At 40.6% G+C, this 20,362-nt stretch overlaps 1 protein-coding gene across 1 annotated transcript in view; it reads right to left on the reverse strand.

Annotated features, from left to right (window-relative positions):
• myo7aa (myosin VIIAa) overlaps positions 1-9,816 on the reverse strand; it is a 32,733-nt gene extending 22,917 nt beyond the window's left edge. Inside the window, exons 1-4 of the mRNA XM_027280577.1 lie at positions 9,799-9,816; positions 2,259-2,372; positions 1,828-1,980; positions 136-320 (exon numbers count right to left, since the gene is read on the reverse strand). Coding sequence (XP_027136378.1) covers positions 136-320; positions 1,828-1,980; positions 2,259-2,372; positions 9,799-9,816 — 470 coding nt within the window. The remainder of the gene's footprint in view (positions 1-135; positions 321-1,827; positions 1,981-2,258; positions 2,373-9,798) is intronic.
• Positions 9,817-20,362: the final 10,546 nt, after the last annotated feature.

Consider the following 20,362-nt stretch of genomic DNA (forward strand, 5'->3'; position numbering starts at 1 on the left):
GTATGCAGCAGCTGTGAGTACGTTTGTGATAAAACGATTTTAGGTATGCTACAAGATCGGTTAGGGTTACATGTTGTCACATATTGGAGATCTGGATGTGAGCCATGTTTCCCTGCAGTCTGAACTCTGACCTACCTGATGATGCAGCACTGGTCACGGTTGTTCCTCTGCATGTTGAAGTAACAGTTGTCAGCGATGGCGAAGATGTGGGGCGGCATTTCACCGATCTTCTTGTTGGTGTAGAGGCGGATCTGGTTGGCCGTGTAGATGGGCAGCACCTGGTACGGGTTGACAGCCACCAGGATGGAGCCGGTGTAGGTCTGCACGCAGAGGAAGAGGAGTTCAACCTTTTTAATGTGATGCTGAGCATGAACCTGATGAGCGAGTAAATACACCAGACAACACACTGAAGGACTGCTCAGTAACCACGGGACACAGACCAGGAACGAATATAGCTTCATACCTACATCACACAATAATGTTCACCTGTATATTCTATCTGCCAATTTCAAGCAGTATGTAGAGTTATGTGCACTTTTTAAAGATTTTAGGAGCATCAGACTCTGCGATGTCTGCTCGCAGCAGTGTCACGTTAGAGAGCAGCGAGCTGCAGCCTGTGAAGGGTAGATGAGGTGACATGGGTCTCTTAGCTCAGATGGTGAAGGATGACAATGAGAACGTATCAGTGTTCGCCACAGGAGAACAGACAGCCATGTTGGAAACAAATCAACATGCACCCAGGCTGCAGCGCTGAGCTTGGTTACCGCTCAGCCTGAGTGAATCAGTCCCGTGAAGCATTTCGACTGTCCTGCAGAAACACGACACCTCCACAGCTTCAGTGTGTAAGAAAAGTCGCTCTCTTCCTCTCCAGGTCACTTCAGTTTTGGCTTCGAGGCAGGACACACTGTGTGAGTCACACGAGTCATTTATCACAAGAAAAGTGCATGCACTGTTTGTGCAGAGAGAAATAAAATGGGACGTCCATGGTGACACCAAGTGTCAGCTTCATGAGGCAGAACATGAAACATTCAAAACATGCAACCTAGGTGCAGTGTACCAATACAGCTGAATATGGAAATATGAAGCATGCTGCCGTGCTGGTGTTGCATTAAATACATGATTTTATATTATTTCCAGCTCTGATGGGAACTCTCTCCAGCCATGCTTGATGTGCAGGAGCTGACTTACCCTGCCACCACAGTTTGTCTTCAGAGGAAACAGGAAGCGGGAAGGAGGAAGGAAGATAGCAAGCAGGACAAGAGAGAGAATACAGAGGCAAGAGACTGAGATGAGAGCAGAGAAACAGCCGACAGGTCTGAGGGAGGGATATTAAAACCATTCGAGCCCCGGATTAATGTTTTAAAAGCTCAAAGAACGTCTGCAGCAGCAGTGCTGGTGTAATGATAATTATGAAGCATCAGCTAAAGAATATTTTACTGCTAAAGGAAACATTCAACAGTTACCAATCTAGCAGTTTTCTGTCTTTCTAAAGATTTGAATAAAGTCACAATGTAACGATTATCTGAGAGGTAAAATGACATTTTTGTTGTTTTGGTCAGACAAAAGTTAAATCTCTGTCGGGATCCTTTCCATAATGTTGTCAGACACTCTGTGGGCTGTATGATCAGTATCATTACTGTAGATAGCATGTTAAAACTGGGTGGATTTACGGTGTACTCACATATATGAGTCATTTTCTGTATTTGATGTGCAGCATAGTATAATACCAGACACCCCAAGATATTTATCTATTCCTTTCATTCAGATAAATAGAGGAATGTCATGGAGCAGCTCTGTGTATCAGTATCAGTGTGCAGAAATACTCACATATATGAGTTTCTCTCTGTATCTGATGAGCAGGTTGCGGAGGATGCCAGCTTCATTGAGGTCTCCCAGGCGGATCATGTCCTCCACACCATGGATGGAGGTGGGATGCATTGGCTTAATGTTGGTGGCATTCTGGGGGGAGATCCAGTGCTCCTAGAGGGGGAGAGGACGTCATGGTGGGTTCAGAGGAAAAGAGGTTCACACTGTGTTCACTGAAGTCTCAGGACAAAGTAGCAACTAACACAACAACTTCAGTGTCCTGTTTATGGATATTCTTGAGTAATCAGGTCATAGTCAGATTACTGATGAGCTTTTCAAATGTTATGTTTTGGAGCTCCAGTGTCATCTAGTTACACTTTGTTTGAGAGACAGCAGATTATCGTCAGAACAGCAGCTCACACTAAAACAAAACACAATGTTTCATTACTTACATTCCCTTCATCATCCAGGACCTGGATCTGTCCCGAGTCACAGAGTTTGACCACTGCGCCGATCGGCACCTCGAACTCCCGACCAGTCTTCAAGTCCAACCAGACATAGTCGCCCTGGAAAGAAATCAACAATTAAAAAACAAACACCAGGACCAGAATCAATAATCAAATCATTTTGTGAATCACAAATTTGAAATCAGGATCAGAAGAAGGACGATCACATGAGAAATCAGACCCAGAAAAGGAATCGTGCCTTTATTACAGCATCTCCATAAATCAGACCCATGATTAGAACCCATGTTGTAATTAATCAGAACCATTTTCAGACAACACCTAGATCAGGCTAACAGTCTGAAGACACATGAGACTGTGGATTAAATAAAGCCTCACATGTTAATCCACAACGAGTTTACACTCATCAGGGTTAGTACATTCATTCTAGTATTGAAATAAATGGTGCAGTCTGAAAAGGGTGAAATGAACCGTGATCTCATGGTCCAGCCTGGACAAAACACAAACTGTGTACCAGGAATGTGTTGAGGTGGACAGGGAGGACATCTAACCAGGAGAGGAAAGAAGGGTTAGTACGGAGGGGTGAACGAAAACCTCGAGCAGATATCTACAAATCTGTATTCAAAGGAATCTTTCAGATTCTGTAGGCCTGGAAGCTGTCTCTGCACACAGGTTTGATTCCAACAGCAAATCCATCATAACCCACTCTCCCAGTCATTTTATCACTAAGATACAGATTACCACTCTTAGTAGTTAAACAAAGCATACTGCTCTTTTGTTTCTTTTCACCATTTCCCAAATTTCTTTGTCATAATAAAAGATCATACCCAGAATGACACATCTTTTTATATTTGTCTGTTTTATGTTACGTTGTATTATTTTATATCCTAATACAAAACATCATCCTTAATATTTTTTGTGTACAAAAACAGCACAACCACACGTCATCTCCTTCTTGACAGGAAACAGCTGCTGGAAATACTTTCATTATTTTTATATCCTTACCCAACACTTTCATTATTTTTGCTTTGCTCTGTGTACTGAAGTCATACATGCGAGGTACACACTGGGACTAAGCCACCTTTCAAGCCACTCCTACATCTTAATCCACTTCCCAGTATCGTGCAGAAGCGTGCTGATCCAGCAGAGGATACCATGTCAGTGTCATGTTTTTCCTCACATGGGCATAAGAAGGACATGCCTGTATAAAGATGCAGTACCAGCAGGGGGCGATACGTCTGACAGGATGCTGTGCTTTGTTTTGTGTGTGAAACCATCAGTCAGCAATGATTATTTTAAAGAAGAAGTATTTTCATTTAAAACATGAACTCTTCCTGAAGTCTTTTTTTCTGCATAAACCTAAAAAACTGTGACCACCCCCTAAAATGTTTCTCAGCGAGCCCAACCTGTAAGTAAGGCTGAACACACTTTATCGGTTTCAGTAGTACAGCTGGTTGTTTGCATTCGTCGTTCACAACAAATGCTATGCAATGCATTGCTCATAGGTTATCAGAGATTATAAGAATTATTCACATCACTCATTAGAATACATAGAAACATGTGGTTTGTGAATTCAAGATACAAACTACTCACATCCATCTTTTGAGGTTGCAGGTGGTGTTTTTGATACGTAAAGATTTTCAGTGGACTGTTACGTTACGGTAACTATGTCTTTGGTTGCTTACAAACAGCCACAAATTGTTGCATTTGTGCCATGAATAATGTGAAACAAGGCACACACATGGACACACACATACACACACGTCAAAAACTTAAACATGGTTTTCAGATGTACAATTATGATTGTGACTCAAAACAGAAAACCACATTCTAGTGATTCATGTATAATTATTCAAACATGCAGCTGTGAAATATTAGAAAACACAGCATCTCTCTCTCTTTCATTTACACACAAAGACACAAAAATATAATTAATATTTGATGCATAAAACAAGGGAACACACACACCAAACGTACGCAGCACGAATCCCACAGACTAACCACTTACAATTATGACTCACACACACACTCACACACACACAGTTGCGTACCGGCAGCAGTGTGGTGGGTTTCACCACAGTGTTGACGTTGCGTAGCAGTGCCCATTTGGCCAGATCCTTCTCATAGAGTTCCACATAGTCCCGACGCTTGTACATCTTCACATGCACAATACAAACTTGTACACACTCTGACAATGATATCCGATGGTAGCAGACTTGTATTCCGCACAGAAATGTATCCACAAAGGTGCTGAGCTGATTTCCTCTGTATCTTCAAGTGTGAACAGTTTCCAAATACCCACAAAAATACCAAACTCAGCTCAGCTCAGCTCAGCTCAGCTCAGCTCAGCTCAGGTTAGATGAGGCTCAGAGGATGACACATGTACAGTCTGTCACAAAAACACTGCAACGTTCAAAATCTTCATGCTCCAACTCGTCACATGCCACCTCTGTTTCTCGTCCCCGGGTTCATCAAGAAAAAACTGAAATGCCCTTTGAGTGACGACAAAAGATGATCCAACATTTTACAGCCTCACGGGGTCAAACATCCTGCTCTGTCACCTGCCCCGTCTCTCTGTATATCTACTAATCTTCAGATCACTTTGAATTTTCACTGCAGTCACATGTTGGGACAGTCGTCCTGCTCTCTCTGCTTCTCTCTCTATCACACTGACTCTTGTTAACCCAGCCCCCCACAACCTCCCACGTCGCCCATGGCAACAAGATGTCACTTCCTCCTCAGGTGTGTCATAAGGTGTTGGATTTCTGTATAGATAAATATACAACAGGCTCTCACATTAAAGACAATATTAGAATACTACTATTACTAATAATAATAGTAACACTTCAGGATCAATCAGGACTGACTTAATAATTAATGAATCTTTAATACTTACATAGTTACTCAGTTGTCCCCTCATGATTATTTGACCATTATTTAACCTGAGGAATTATTAAAAACATTGTTGTGTTCCCTCCAGAGTTAAATCTTAACAATGTAAAGTGCTCATCCTCTGAGGAGAAGTTCTGCAAATGAAATGATCTTCTATGTATGTTTATGTCTGTATTTGTTTATGTTTTATTTATGTGACGGTGAGGATTAGGGCTTTCTGTCACAAACTCTAACAACATTCGTTCATTTCTTAATAAAGTTAATTCAGCTTATGCCTGTTGATAGAAAACAGGAAATCAGAAATGGTGTCCCATGTCCAAGTCCAAAGCTTTGTTGAGCCGTTAATTCAAATTGACCTAAATAACAAAACCAAAGTCCAGTTTCTGACAGACTCACACAGCCTGAGAAGTCTTTGTCAGGTAAACGTATGAATGTTGTTTTGTTTAAGGCTGATCACCATCCTTAGGTCAGCCATCATCTCATCATCTCCCATCAGCTGTTCTTGGTAACATGGCATGCTGTCATTGTGATTTTGACAATGCACATATGTCTTTAGCTCTATGATCTTTAACTTGATTTCTGACTGTGGTCCTCTGCAGGAAGAGACAGTGATGAGCAGAGCGTTTGCTGTGTGCAGCATGACATGTGAGTTGGTGTGAGTGTTACATATATGTCTGTTTAATTAAGTAAATACTCTGTCTGGCAAACTGAGCCACCTGAACATTACACCACCAAGCACCTGTCACACACACACACACACACACACACACACACACACACACACACACAGCAAACTATCAGAAAGCACGTGTTGAATTATTTAACACAGAGGATCTGTTTGGTGTCTCTCTCTTTTCTCCCTCTGCGCGTGTGTCTCTCTTTTCCTTCATCTCTTTCTTCCTCCATACATACATACATACAAACAAACATACATACATACAAACATACATACATACATACATACAAACATACAAATATACATACATACATACATACATACATACATACATACATACATCTCATATATCTTTGCTCTTGTGTCTTATCAATGCCCATGTACTGATGTGCAGATGGATACCGACACAACACTGAAGTCAAAGTAATGATTAAGTAGGAATTACAGAACTAGAAACAAACTCAAATATATCTGTATCTGTACCTGTGCCTTAATTAATTTATGAAATTGAAGTTGGAGCTTCAGATCAATGTTTTCAGATCACAAGAGGAAGAGAACTAAATAATATTATCTATTATACTACTAATAACAAGCTCCGATAATATTAATACTAGTCTGCCTCATAGACACAGGTCTTAATTATTTATTATAGTTGTCGTACAGTTAATGACAGTATTCTGCCTTCAGTCTCACACAAACAGAGCAGTTTGAACTCACAGGCCTTTAGAGGCTTTTTACAGGAGTCATTTAAAGATCGATGAAGCACTCGGGTCAAATAAACAGACACCACAGCAAATGAACATGGTCATGATAATTCATAAACAACTGACTGTAAGAGCACCCAGCAGTATTAATACAACACTGCACTACAAGTAAAAGTTCTGCATTCAAAACTGTTATTAAGCAAAAGCAACTATTATCAGTAACATTTTGTACAAATGTAAAAATGTAATCTGAAAAGTAACTAGTAACTAGTGAACCGTCATAAATGTAATATTTGCCTCTGAGATGCAGTGGAGTCTAAAGTTGCATAAAATGGAAATGCTCAAAATACTCGACTACTTCAGTACAGTACTTGAGTAAGTGTAGTTAGTTACATTTAAAAATCTAGGCCTGTTGAAGAAACTACCTGACCTGTTTTCTTCATGCTGCTAAAAATGTGAGGCAAGCTTTTCCCCAGCAGATATCAAACCAAACATATCTAAGACAGATAGATAGATGGATGTTATGTTTGAGTATTGCTGGCTGTTGATGTCTAATGTCTTGTAAGCCCACATACCACATGCTGCAAGACAGTTAAATAAATAACATTCAGAAAATATCTCAGATACAGCAGACAGATCCAGGGCAAAGGACGTCCACCATGACTCATCTCACACAAACGTGGACAGACGTGACTAAGACAAGCCACAGTGTTGGTGTGTTAGCAGGATGGCACTTATGTAATGTCCATGCTGCCCGTGGTGGATGGGTGTGTGTTCTCATCATCTCTTTCTTCAGGTAAATAATTCAGGCCAGACATGAGCTGGGTATTCACTTACACCTGCTAATGTCACTCCTGTGTGGAACGGTGACAAAGCACACAGAGTTCAGACAGAAAAGATGTTTTTGTAGTTTTTCTTGTGTCGTCCAAGTAAACAGGAAACTGCTTGTTTATGGAGATTTTATTTCCTTTTTATTTAGAGTCTACAGATAACTGAATGAATGAAGAACATGGATAAACTGTATCATCTCCTTTAAAGAGACCACACGTGTCCTCGGCTCATTGAACACAAACACTTCTGAATATCAAACCTGCAATAACAGAACTAATAATAACATAACTTTTGGCCACTAGGGGGAGCAGTTGTTAACAAACAGTTACATATTTACACATTCAGAAGATGTGGATCAATATTATGTGTGATCATACACCGGTCTGATTTAACTTCAACAAAGGCTTGATGAATCCACGTCAGTCTGCAGACGGCACAGTATCTGTCTGCAGCTGAGAGGTCTTCTTCAGGTATGTGTCTGCCCTCTGCTGGTGTTTAAGTAACAAAACACTGCCCTACAGTTACACTGTACAGCAGTGTGTTTCCCAATATTTTGTTCCTATGAAACTGAAACAGCTTCTAAAGGAACATTCAGACCATCACAGGATGCTGAAACTCAGATTAATCTGATTACTTTAGAGTTAAAGCGAGGCTTCACGAGGCAGCTAAAAGAGGCCATATGATTGATAAAGGCACTTACATGTCTCCTCATTTGCATTTAGATAGACGATCAGTAAAAGGTCACAGGGTGAGATATAGTGACAAGCTAATTGTGCTGGTATTTGTCACTGAATAAACTTGTCCATAAAAACACTGTTCTGCTTCAGTGGACAATCAGCATTAACATCTTGTCTTCATTCTGCCTCCACAAAGACGGCCAGGGAACAAAGCAAGTTACACAAGCTCTCTGCAGGGTCAGACCACAGATCATCACTGCTGCAGTCTGCCCTCTGCTGGGGTTTATCACACTTTTTATCACCTGCTACATCAAGTGCTCTGTAGTTACTCAAGTAATGTATGACCTTAAGATTATACTTCAGAGCTGTACGTGATTAAAATGACTTTAGTCACACACACAGTGTTCACATTGTGGCTGTCCAGGAAAGAGAGAGCTGTGAGTGACCTAGTGAATACCAGCTCTCCATCACAGTGGAAATAAATGCAGAACTGAACACGGAGGCGACAGAAAACAACTGATAAATAACACAGAGGCTTCCAGTGATGTGGGTGATGGGACATTTTGTGAGAATAACATAATTAAAACATGAGTAATCCAGCAGCAGGTTCTAACTTCATGACCCCACAGCGGTTTACTATATAACTACTACAAGACAAAGTACAACAACCACTGCAGAGTGGTACTTTAATCAAAACTCTAAGTTTAACTTGATTTCGTTAAATTTCAAGAAACTGTGGTGAGTGGATCCCAAACAATCAAACCTGTGGTGATGCTTGATCTACAGTATGGGGTCAACTCAGAGCCTAAACCTACCTGAGCCTGATACTGTTTCTAAACCACGTATTTAAAAATCTTTCTCTGTCTGAAGAGTTTACCTGGATGAAGGTGGTGTATCTGTAGCTTAGACGCCGCACATCGGGATCCCAAACCTCCAGAGGCCAATCAAATCCATTGCTGTTCATTTCTATCGCCATTGTCACCACGTCCAATTAAGATCTGCACAGCATTCTGAGCGTGAAGAGGACGGTAAAAAAGCTCAAACATGAATGCTTCTTCTTGTGTTGATGTGTCTTTTGGCTGATATTATTTTGTAAAGCGTTGAAAGCAGCTCTCCTCTCCTAAGCACAGTTATTTATTGCAAATTCACAGAGAGACTTCCAGTGCAAAATGTCCAACAAAAAAAATAAAATAAAGGCAGCTACAGCTACGTCATGACACAAAGAAAAACTCCCAACGAGTTGTCTGTGGTGCCAGTGCTGGCAGGGTTTTAAGTCACACACACTTCCTGTCTAGAACAGTACAGTCCAGAATGTGTGTGATGAGAAAACACAGAGCGGGGTGAAGGCTGATCTCTGTGGGTTTGTTTGTTTTATTGGCTTGTCCCATTTAGGCCTCCACAGCGGGGGGACTCTGTCAGAGCTGATTAGTCAGTCAGAAAGGCTGACAGGTTCAGCAACGCATTAACCGAGTATCAAAAACACCGACACACACACACACACACACATACACACACAAACACACACACACAGACACACACACACACACACACACACACACAAATGCATCCAGCAGCTTGTCTGGGTGTGTGTTTCACTATAAAGAGGATTCAGTGGAAACAATGCAGAGTAATGAGCAGCTGGTATGTATGAGTGTTGTTGAACCTTCACTGCAACAAGCTGCAGACAACTAGTTCAGTGATCTGTTGTGTGTGTGTGTGTGTGTGTGTGTGTGTGTGTGTGTGTGTACCTGCTGTAGAATGACCATGGTTCTGGTTTCTGTCCTTACGACTGGACATCAGCAGTCATGTGTAGACCCTGAGAAGGACACAGAGAATGATAAGAGCATCTATTCATCAGTATCATCTTTTATTGTCTATTCCTACATTAGGTTAATACAATTAAATGTAATGTGCCTGACATTAAAATACATACAGCAACAAGTAATGTGTATAGAATATAGATAGGATAACATAAAACACACACACACAAACCCAGGTATTGCTTTACCTACAAACATGTTCAAAGGACCAGCAGACACATAAAAACAGGCCTGGTGTTTAATTATAGAGCGAGGTCTGCTAATAGGAACCATGTTAAACACTACAGGTCTCTCTCACACACACACACACACACACTTCTTTTTGTTGTTGGAGGATACTGGTGTCTGTGTTATAGTGTGTGTGTGTGTGTGTGTGTGTTGGCAGGTATTTGTGCGTCCTTGCATGTGTTACTCATTAAGGACAGACTTAAACTACGTATAAGCTCTACAAAGTAATTGGTGCTGTGTGTGTGTGTGTGTGTGTGTGTGTGTATGTGTGTGTTTATGGGTATTAGCTCTAGTAAATTATTCAGCCTCCCTTAATGAAGCTTTAGTTTGATCCTTTGACTTTTTGACACATGGCAGCCGTGACACCTCGACCTCATTAGACGTTTTGTTCAAGCTTCTCTTTGAAAGCGAGTCAAGGTTTAAAGCTGACATCCTTCTTCAGATCCATGCTATCACATTTCATCTTTAATACGTACGTTTGGAAGGAAATCATGTGATTTGTTGTTTTTTTTTGTTCTGCTTTTCAGTTCACAAGTTTATATATTTATTGTATTTACTAGAATAACAGGAAGTTATGTTGCACTTGCACTCGCCTTCTGGATTCTCCTGCTGTGAAGCTCACTCACTAACACTTTGTACCTTGTCTGTTTAATCCGTGCAAAAAACAAAGTTACATTGAGTTATGTGCCAAACTATTTCTTTATTGGAGCCAGTTACTGAGCACCGGCAGAGACTGGAGACCAAGACATACTACTGTGTGTCTACCTTCACACTGACAGAGCTTATCCTGCACAAATGAGACTAAAGCAAACTCAAAGCATGACCATGCATTGTCCAGCTAATACTTTGAACATGACTGTGTCTTTTTCTCAGCTGCAAAACTTTATAGGCATGCTTGCAATATCTTCCGCAAAATATATTTTGTGAATCGGATCTTGAGACAGGGCCTAAGTCGTGCAAGTCATGACTTAAAGCCCAGGGAAGTCATTTATAGTGCAACCTAGAGTTAGACCGACCACACAAGCAGGATAAGAGAGGATACAGTTACAGTACAGTTAAAGTTGAACTACTTTAAAATGACTCTGGAAGAAGCCATCGGTGTTTGTTTCTTAGAGACTGACACGAGAAACCTTCTCTTGATGTGTAGATAAAAGATTAGTTTGGAATCACAATGAGTTCAATGAGTCTAATGTGGCAAACCTGTGTGTACATGAGAATTAACACACAGTAAATTATTCACTCTGTCATTATCCAGCTTTATTTAGTTTGTTTGACCTTTGACATCCAGAAGCAGTGACAGCTTCTTTTCAAAAGAGAAAGAAGAGAGAGAAATAATGAAGGAGATGTGGGAACTTCACTCACTACATAACCACCACAATGATAATGCTAATTTCTACATGAAGTTTGAGTTGGTGCTCTGACACAAGTCGTAATGTGACAAAACGTCCTCACTGAATTACATGAAGACAATGTAACCATCCATCTGCGACACCTAACACAGGAGAGGGACTGCAGAGTCTTTCCAGGCTGGTCTCAGTTAGAGAGCGTGGAGGTGTCGGCTGAACTGAACTTTCAAATCCAAGCAAAAAAGTTTACAAACGCTTTTGGTGGAAAAATGACCTGTATTAACATTATATACCAACACATGAAATAAAATACATACACACACACACACACACACACACACACACACACACACCATCAATAATTCAGGGTCTAATTACCCCGGCAGAGGTCTGGGACAAAGGTTGTGTACAGCCATGGCCTGTGTGTGTGTGTGTTGTCTCAACATATCAGATTTTACACTGTAGATTAAGACACATTAGCAACACAGTGAAAGTACAAAACCCTGCAGAGACAGACAGAGACAGAAAGAAATGAAAGATGGAAAACAGAAAGAGAAGAATGACTAAAAGTTAGAACAGAGAAAGAAAAGAAGGTCACGAAGGAATGGAAGAAGAGAACCTCACCAACACCTGAGAGAAGTATCTGGTTCTTTAGCTGTTAAACACTCCACTATGTTCACCAAGTAGTCTGTAACTGTGTCTGTCTGTCTGTTGTTTAGTGCTGAACAGGTAGTGGACGGTGGATTTTGATAAAAGTTTCTTTGTCGCCTTTGCACACCTTGCCAATGTGTGAAAGATGTGCTGAAAAATACTGGCAGCTTCAGAGAGTAGTGCCAATCCCCCTCCACACCTTACAGACACATTTATTCATCAGCCTCAACAATCTGTTGAAATCAGTGAAGCCAATCTAATTCATACCCACCCTTCACTGTCTACTGATGGGCCTGAGGCAGAGTAAAACCTTTCAATGGGGCAGCAGCTATCGAACCTTTTGTGCAGAGCAGGTTTGGGTGCATGAAATTTCCATTAAGAGATGCAGTTTGGTTGTTTTTTGTGTTTGTGTTGGTTTTTATAAGCTCCATGCTACATAGTCATAGTCATACATCATGGTCATACATCATGTGCAATCCATAAATAGCAGCAGGAGTTGTTAGGGACCAAAACAAACCCAAAGAAGAGCGAATATTAGACTTAGATTGGACACAAACACAACTTCATTGTTCCTTCATGTCTCCTGGACATATCTAAATCTAAGTCTACAGCTGTCTGCTGAAACATTCACACAGCTTTAAAGTAACACCATCAGATGTTTTCAGCTGGGTTCAATGCCCCTAACAGGCAAAAACAAGTCAGTGAATTCAGCTTTAAGGAATCGATGTCGCTGTGTCGTTAGCCAGAATTTGCTTACATCAGCAGATTGTGTTGAAATATGAATGTTGACATGACTCGGCTACGCCCAGTTTAGAAAACGGTATCATAATGTATACATCAAGATAAGAATATAAAGGTTTGTGAGTACCCAGGGCGGACTAGGAGCCAAACCCAACCTGCTGCATATTCAGAGGTTGTAAACAGCGTATCCAGGGGGGATGGCACAACCCTGAAACATGACTGGCATGATCCTGAACCATGAGAGACGATCTGCGTGGTCAGAGGTGGCACCTTCATTTGTTTGACCTTTGTTTATAAAATGTTTATTATTTTTTGATTGTTCAATAGTCTTAATCAATTAGTTATTCCTGTAACTGTCTCCTAACATAAAGAGTAAATTAAGTAATTCACAGTGTATATATTTTTATTTTATTTTCTTCTACAGTATAGAACTGTTACTGTGAGTCTCTTATTATTAGTCATTAAGTGGTAGGTGATTCATGAATTATTAGCCCTGTAGAATATGATACCATCAAAAAAGGAAGTCATAATCTTAAAGTTGAGACACAAACAGACAAACAGACTAAACTAGTAAACAGACAAAGATTTGGACACCACCTGTAACATCACTAAGTCATGCTACTGTTTAATAAAATGTCTGTTAAACAGTTTGCTGTGTTGTCTGTGTCTGTTTTCTGTATTTTTAAGAAACATATGTCACACACACACACACACACACACACACACACACACACACAGTAAGGAGATTAAGCCAACATGCATCTATAAGCCTGCTGGCTGACCGCCTGTCCTTACCCTTTTGCGTGATCTGAACTCTTCTTGTCCTCTCGTTCTTCTGCTCTTCTGTTTCACTCTGTCCTTCCTGTGTTCCAGTTTTGGTTTCACCACAGACGTCCTCCTTGGCGGACGGATGGAGACATGAAGAACAGGAGAGGAGAGTGAGACAGAGGGGTCTTTCTTCAGGAGAAGAGGTGTAAAAAAAAAAAAAGCTGTTAATCCCACAGCAGGAAAAGTGTAAAGAACTAAAGTGACACCTTCATTTTGAAGTTTTCTCCTACCTCAGAACTTTTCACCCTTTTATGTATTTCCAGTGTTCTGTGTCCTCTCATCAGTATACCTCCCTTTCTCTCTGCAGATCTCTGCGTCTTTGTTTCATTCCCAACTCCCAGTGCTGAATTTAAAAATTGATTTTCTTCTTCTCTTCTTTTTCTCTTCTTCTCCTCTCCTCCTCATGTGAAGGTATACAGAGGTATAAGGACTGGACGACTCCCTCCTCCTTTTCCCTCCCTCCCTCTTTCTCGTTGGTATTAACGGTGACACGGCAAGCTGCTCATTCATTGCCACTGATCCCTGACACAGGGAGAGAGAGAGAGAGAGAGAGAGAGAGACAGAGAGAGAGAGTCAGTGGGGGGTGATGTGGTTCAACACAGAGGAGGTCGGAATTAGACACAAAAGAACACACACACACACACACACACACACACACACACACACACCAACAACATCTTGGGTTTACATATAAAGAATTGATGAAGAATGATGCTCAGCATCAAATGAACATTCAGAAGAGTTGTATTCCTCTCAGGGGTGTTACGGCCAAAATCTTCTGTCATCATATCATTTTATATCACAGTAACAGAACTAACACGACAGGATAGAACTGAGTTTGTCTCATGAGGCATCTCAAACCTCTTTTAGACAGTCAAAGCGCTTCACCTATCACTTTCCATTTAGGTTGCCCCAGAATGTTGGATTCATCGATCGCCCTTTGGGTCGATATTAGTCCACAACTGTCCCATTAAAAGGTTTTACTCAGCCAGTCTGCCTCTCCCAGTAGGGGGCTTGGTGGTATCTCCCTCAGGCCCATCAGTACCCAGTGAAGGGTGGGCATGAATTAGATATACAGCAGGTTCACAGATTTCAACCTGAAGTACAGAACAGATTGAAATGTCTACAGACTCAGAGGCATGTTAGTGTTAATGTTGATGATATCTGCACTCAAACAATATAATCCCCTGCACTATGTGAGCAAAATATCTGCAACAAATACAATAATTACTTTTGTTTTATTTTGAAATACTTATTTTAAAGTGTCTACACAGTATCGTGTCTGCCCTCCAGTGGTCAGACTGTGTCACTGCAACACCACAATATATTTCTGTTTTAATGTTAAAATGATCATGATTATTATTATGATTATTAATATAATTCAGTTCATTAATAATGCGATGATTACAAATGTGTCAATATTGATTATTACCATTAATTAAAAACTGTATTACTTAAGAGCTAATTACAGTTTCCAGGTGAAGGTTTACCTGGAGAAACTCAGCTCAGAGTTTGCTGCCATCCAGTGGTAGAAAAGGAAAACTACACCGAGGTCATCCGTCAAGTTAGACACAATAACACAATAAGACTTAAACACAGAGAGCACTGCGTGTATCAATACTGTGTGCTGTCTGTACCAACAGCTGGTCCTGAATGAAGCCATGAAAATAATAGCCTGTAATTAAATTAAATAAAAAAGCAAGTTTATTTTAGACATGGTCTCAGTCTTGTTTTATTCTTCTGAATTTCTCTGTTCTTCCTGTTTTGGTTAGAAAACAAGCCTTTTATTTAAAATTTGACTTTTAATGAAGTAAGAAAAGTCTGAAAATATCAGATATGTGACGTTACCTGCAGCACGTTGCTGAATCAAACATGGTGGAGAGGCAGACAGTGAATGATTCACTTTCCACCTGGTTCTTCACCTCCAAGAACTCAAGTTTATCTAAGTGACCAGAAAAGAACCAAAGAGACATTTTGATAATCACATTTCTTAAAGTACAGGGCCATGACATGGTATGAGTCTGAAAAACACATAAAGTCATCACCAGGGAGGATATCACATTTCTATTGATATCTATGGAAACTCTGCAGACACTGAAATATACCATACGTAACATGAATTTGTATTTATACAACATAACTTAACATAACATAGAACTTTTCTGGTCTACCAGAACCACAGAACCAATTACTAAATTATTATTGAAGGACTCGCTCTGACACCCTCTGCTGTTAGCTGGCAACAAAACTTGACTCAGCCTGACTGAGATTAAAAGTTGCCATGCAAGGTGGAAACTGCTCATCAGTTTTAGGAGCTAATGATTCACACACACTCTCAGGAGACTTAACTCTCTCTGAGCTCACAGCAGGCTTCACAGTGCTTCACTGATGTTTCCACTAGATGGCGTTCCCTCTCTACATCTGTACTTGCTGACGTTCAGCCCAGGCTCTTTTGGTTTCTTCACCTGTGATAGGTGAACATTAATGCTCAGAGAAATGCTTTCTGTCTGATAAGTTACTCAGTGTAATATGTGTGTCAATAAGAGCCACAGCACTGATGCTTCATGTCATTAAAGATCTGAACTGCTGCACGAAGGTGGAAAATAGATAAAACTCCATAGTTTTACTAAAGTAATCTATCACATTGTTTAACTTAACTTCTAAGTTCTGGAGCACAGTAAGTGCAAAGAACATGGACCATGCAAAGATGAATCAGTCCACATGGACCAACAGAGGGAGCTGCACTGATACTGCTCCTGTTGAAGGCGAGCACAGGGTGAATTTGCTTTACTGCTGCTCTGCAGCAGGAGATTCCCATTGAGACAGAAGGTGGCACAGAGCAGAGGGAGGCACAGACAGACTGTAACCAACAAACAACCAGAGACTGCAGTCAGCACGCAGTTCACACAAAAGGCCAACACACATCAGCAGTGAACAGCTTGTGCTATAGCATGTGTTATTTTCAGTGTGTGCTCAGCACAGTATGGAACTCTGTTAGAAGTCAAAAATATATTTAAACCTTTAGTACAATGGCCCAAACCTTTAATTTAATTAAAGTAATTATTCATATTCAGCAGGTTCTAAACTCTTCTAATTAAAGTCAACACAAAGTCGACTTTATTTGTTTTGAACTTCACCAATAAAAGTTCATCATTTTAACCTCAACTTAAACTCAACTATCAGTTTGCTCATAATGTTCACAATCTAAGTTTTAAATATAAACTGATTGTTCTGTTAGTATTACTATTGACTTCAGCTGCTGTTCAACTTCAACACATTTGTGAGTGTATTTAAAGACATTTGTACTTCAGAGACACACACACACACACACACACACACACACACACACACACACGCCCCCAACTCATTCGTTCCCTCCTGAGCGACCCGTTAATCAATAATTCTTCCTTTTCATTCCCCTCTCTCTCTCTCTCTCTAAGCCCGGCACAAACCCTTTCCTGCTGCTGAATTCTCCCCAAATCACTTCATTCACCCAGCTCTATCCACACACACACACACACACACACACACACACACACTCACAGGGAAGCCGCCCCTCACCCTCTCTCCCAGGATGATTCCAGTCCATTCCCATTGAAGCGCATTAGCATACAGATGTTAGACTGAAAAGGGAAAGCAGGGAAACACAAAAGGCCTGCATGACCAGGAGGGGAGGGAGGGGTCGAGGGGCTGCACAGGGATGGCCCTTGGCCTTTTTAAGGTCTTACAGACACACACACACATTCATGCACACACACACACAACCACACAACCACGGGTGTTGAATGGTAAGTAGCCATGGGGGTTGTGGGAGTCTGCTCCTGCTTCACTCTACTGTTATTCATTCACCAGAGGGAAATCCTCAGTCTGCCCTCAGCTGCATGCCAACACACACACACACACACTCACACACACACACACACACACACACACACACACACACACACACACACACACACACACAGGACCCCAACTGCCTCCTATGCTTGTGCACCGAGGAATCACACATATACTTTTGTTTTTTACATTTTCATATCATCTTTAAGTTCCACAGTGACATTATATATAATATAAATTACAGGTATATGCACATATATAAATGAAGATAAACATCTTTGTGTTCCTCACAGTTGGATTTAGTTTAGTTTAATGTTTGTTTAATGTTAGTTTAATGTTTGTCCTCATAATTTCAGTCCTGGTTGGCGATTTGGGAGTGACAACTGGTTCCAGTTCAGTGTTTTGATTTTATTACACTACTTCTTACTCCACTATACGTGTCTGTTAGTTGACTTAATTAAGATTCTTCATAACATATGATCAGATTGTACAATACAATGTGTTGCTATGAAGCCAAAAGATGCTGTTTACATGTTAATGTATCAGTAATAACAGAAGGTTTGATAGTTTAAGTAAATGTTGCTAATAACCTTTTTTTTTTAAAGTGGACACACACACACACACGCACACACACACACACACACACACACACACACACAGAGGGGAGGACGTCAACTTCTGCTCCACTTTGTGTGAATAGATGGAAATCAGTCACAAGTATCTCCGTGTCCCATTGTGTGCCGGGAAGTCTTTGTTCGAGCATCTGTTGCCCAAACATTCTCCTCAGTGTCACTCACTCTTAATGTTTCTGTTCAGACGAGTTGCAACAAAACTCACTCCTCTTCCCACACAACACACACATAAACACACATAAACACACACACACACACATGGAGGGGAGGGCTGGGAGATTCCCTGAACGCAAGTAAGAGAAAGAGTTAATCTTTGTTCCTTTTGTGTGTCAATGAGACACAGATGATCGTAAAGGCCCATCGAAGCACCGGCAGCATTTTAAAGTGACGTTCGTGGGAACGCTTCACCCAAAAAGGAACATTTGTGTTATTCCACCATGTTAACCACAAAGATTTCCAACGCCACTAAACTTTTACTGAGCTTCCAACTTCTCATAGTTCATCTTACACACAGATAAACACACTGTTAGCACTTATATTAGAAAAGTCCAAAGACAAATTATGTTTAATTAGCACTGAGAGATTAATTCAGCACTGAAACGTGTGCCTCTGATGTTCATGCATCCAGTTCACACTAATCTTCTCTGCAGAAGGCCGAACTGCCTTTAACTGCATTGCTCCTCGAGCTGAATCAGTGTGAGAGTTCAGACCTTTTCCATCATCAAACATGATCTCGCAGAAAACAGGACATAAAATGTTTGAGCTGTAAGAAAAGAGAAGCCGGTTATGTAGGAGAGGAGAGTAAAAGAGCGGAATATCATGTCTTTTGTATTTATGTTGCATGTTGTTTTGGTTAATGAGATACATGACCACAGAGCTCTTATTTTCCAAAGACTTTTATTTTGAAATAAAGATGGACAAATATATTAAGATAAAGAGCTAGGATATCAACATAACCCATGGAATGTAAACAATAAATGCACTTAAATTATGTAAAAAAAACAAAAAACACAATATCAAACAACACAATATAGGTTTTGCTTTAAAAAACAAAATAAATAAGAATTTAAGTTAACAAAAGTTACAAAAAAAAAAAAAAAAGGCTTGCTGTCAAGTCAAGCTCACAAGAAGCTGCAGCAACAACAAGCGTCTGTGGACTCATCGGGGCAGGTTGAGTGGATTTCAGTGACAAAAGCAAACAATCCAAAAAAAATCTGATTTGCCTGATTTCTCATTTGAACTCACGTGATTTCACCCACCTCAGAGAGTGAGCTAGCGAGCTAGCGTGCAACAGAGGTCGGCCTACAAACTCGTCGTCGTCGTCAAGGCAACTCTGATAGATAAACATCCACTATAAACACAGGTGACCTTCTCACCTGTCTGTTTACATCACACAGGATTTTAAACAGGTAGACCACAGCAGTCCTGATACACACAGATTAGTCACACATGGAAGATGAAAAGTTAACACTCTTTTTTTTTTGTTTTGTCAGAGGTGTGAGGCGTCACGGGGAGGAGAGGAGACTCACTGTCTGCTCACACCAACAGCAGAAAGTTCAGATCACGAGGAGACGACTCTCCGTCTGTGATGTGAATATTCAGTGAGTCTTGATTTCTGCCAGGCCTGATAGCCAATAAGGCAACATACATAAAGAATGCCAAAATGTTTGTCTTCCACCTCCTGTCCTCTCCTCTCCATGAGCCTCCTTAAAGCTACAGGATAGCATTAAAAAAAAAAAACAAGCAGATGGACATCATGAACATACGTAAAGCATCATCAAAACTCCGACAGAAACCACAAATTATACAAAAAAAGCAATAAATAAGTCTAGAAAAGTGTTAAGCAATAATAATAATAGTCATAACACTGTATATTAGATGTCATGGCTAAAGGCTAGTCTAGGTGTTAACAGTACTAAGTAGGTTAGGGCAAATCTAACATCAGCTTTGGTAACTAGAGAGTCAGTGGGTCACCTACACATGTGCTAGTCCTTTGTTGTTGTTGCTATGGCAGTTTAGCTGACAAATACAATCAAGTGGCCACGGCCATTCAAGCAATCAATGAATCAGTCAGTGACAGCGTACAGTTTTTAACTCTCTTACTCAAAGAGAGGATGGTTTCATACAGTCGGAGAGCCCTTGATATGACTGGAGAAGTGCTGCAGGCAGACATGGCTGAAACGTTTTGTAGGGAGTCAAATAAGAAATAAGATCTGTAAAAAAAACAAC

Source organism: Larimichthys crocea, chromosome VII (genome assembly GCF_000972845.2).
Source record: "Larimichthys crocea isolate SSNF chromosome VII, L_crocea_2.0, whole genome shotgun sequence".
Classification (NCBI taxonomy): Eukaryota; Metazoa; Chordata; class Actinopteri; family Sciaenidae; genus Larimichthys; species Larimichthys crocea.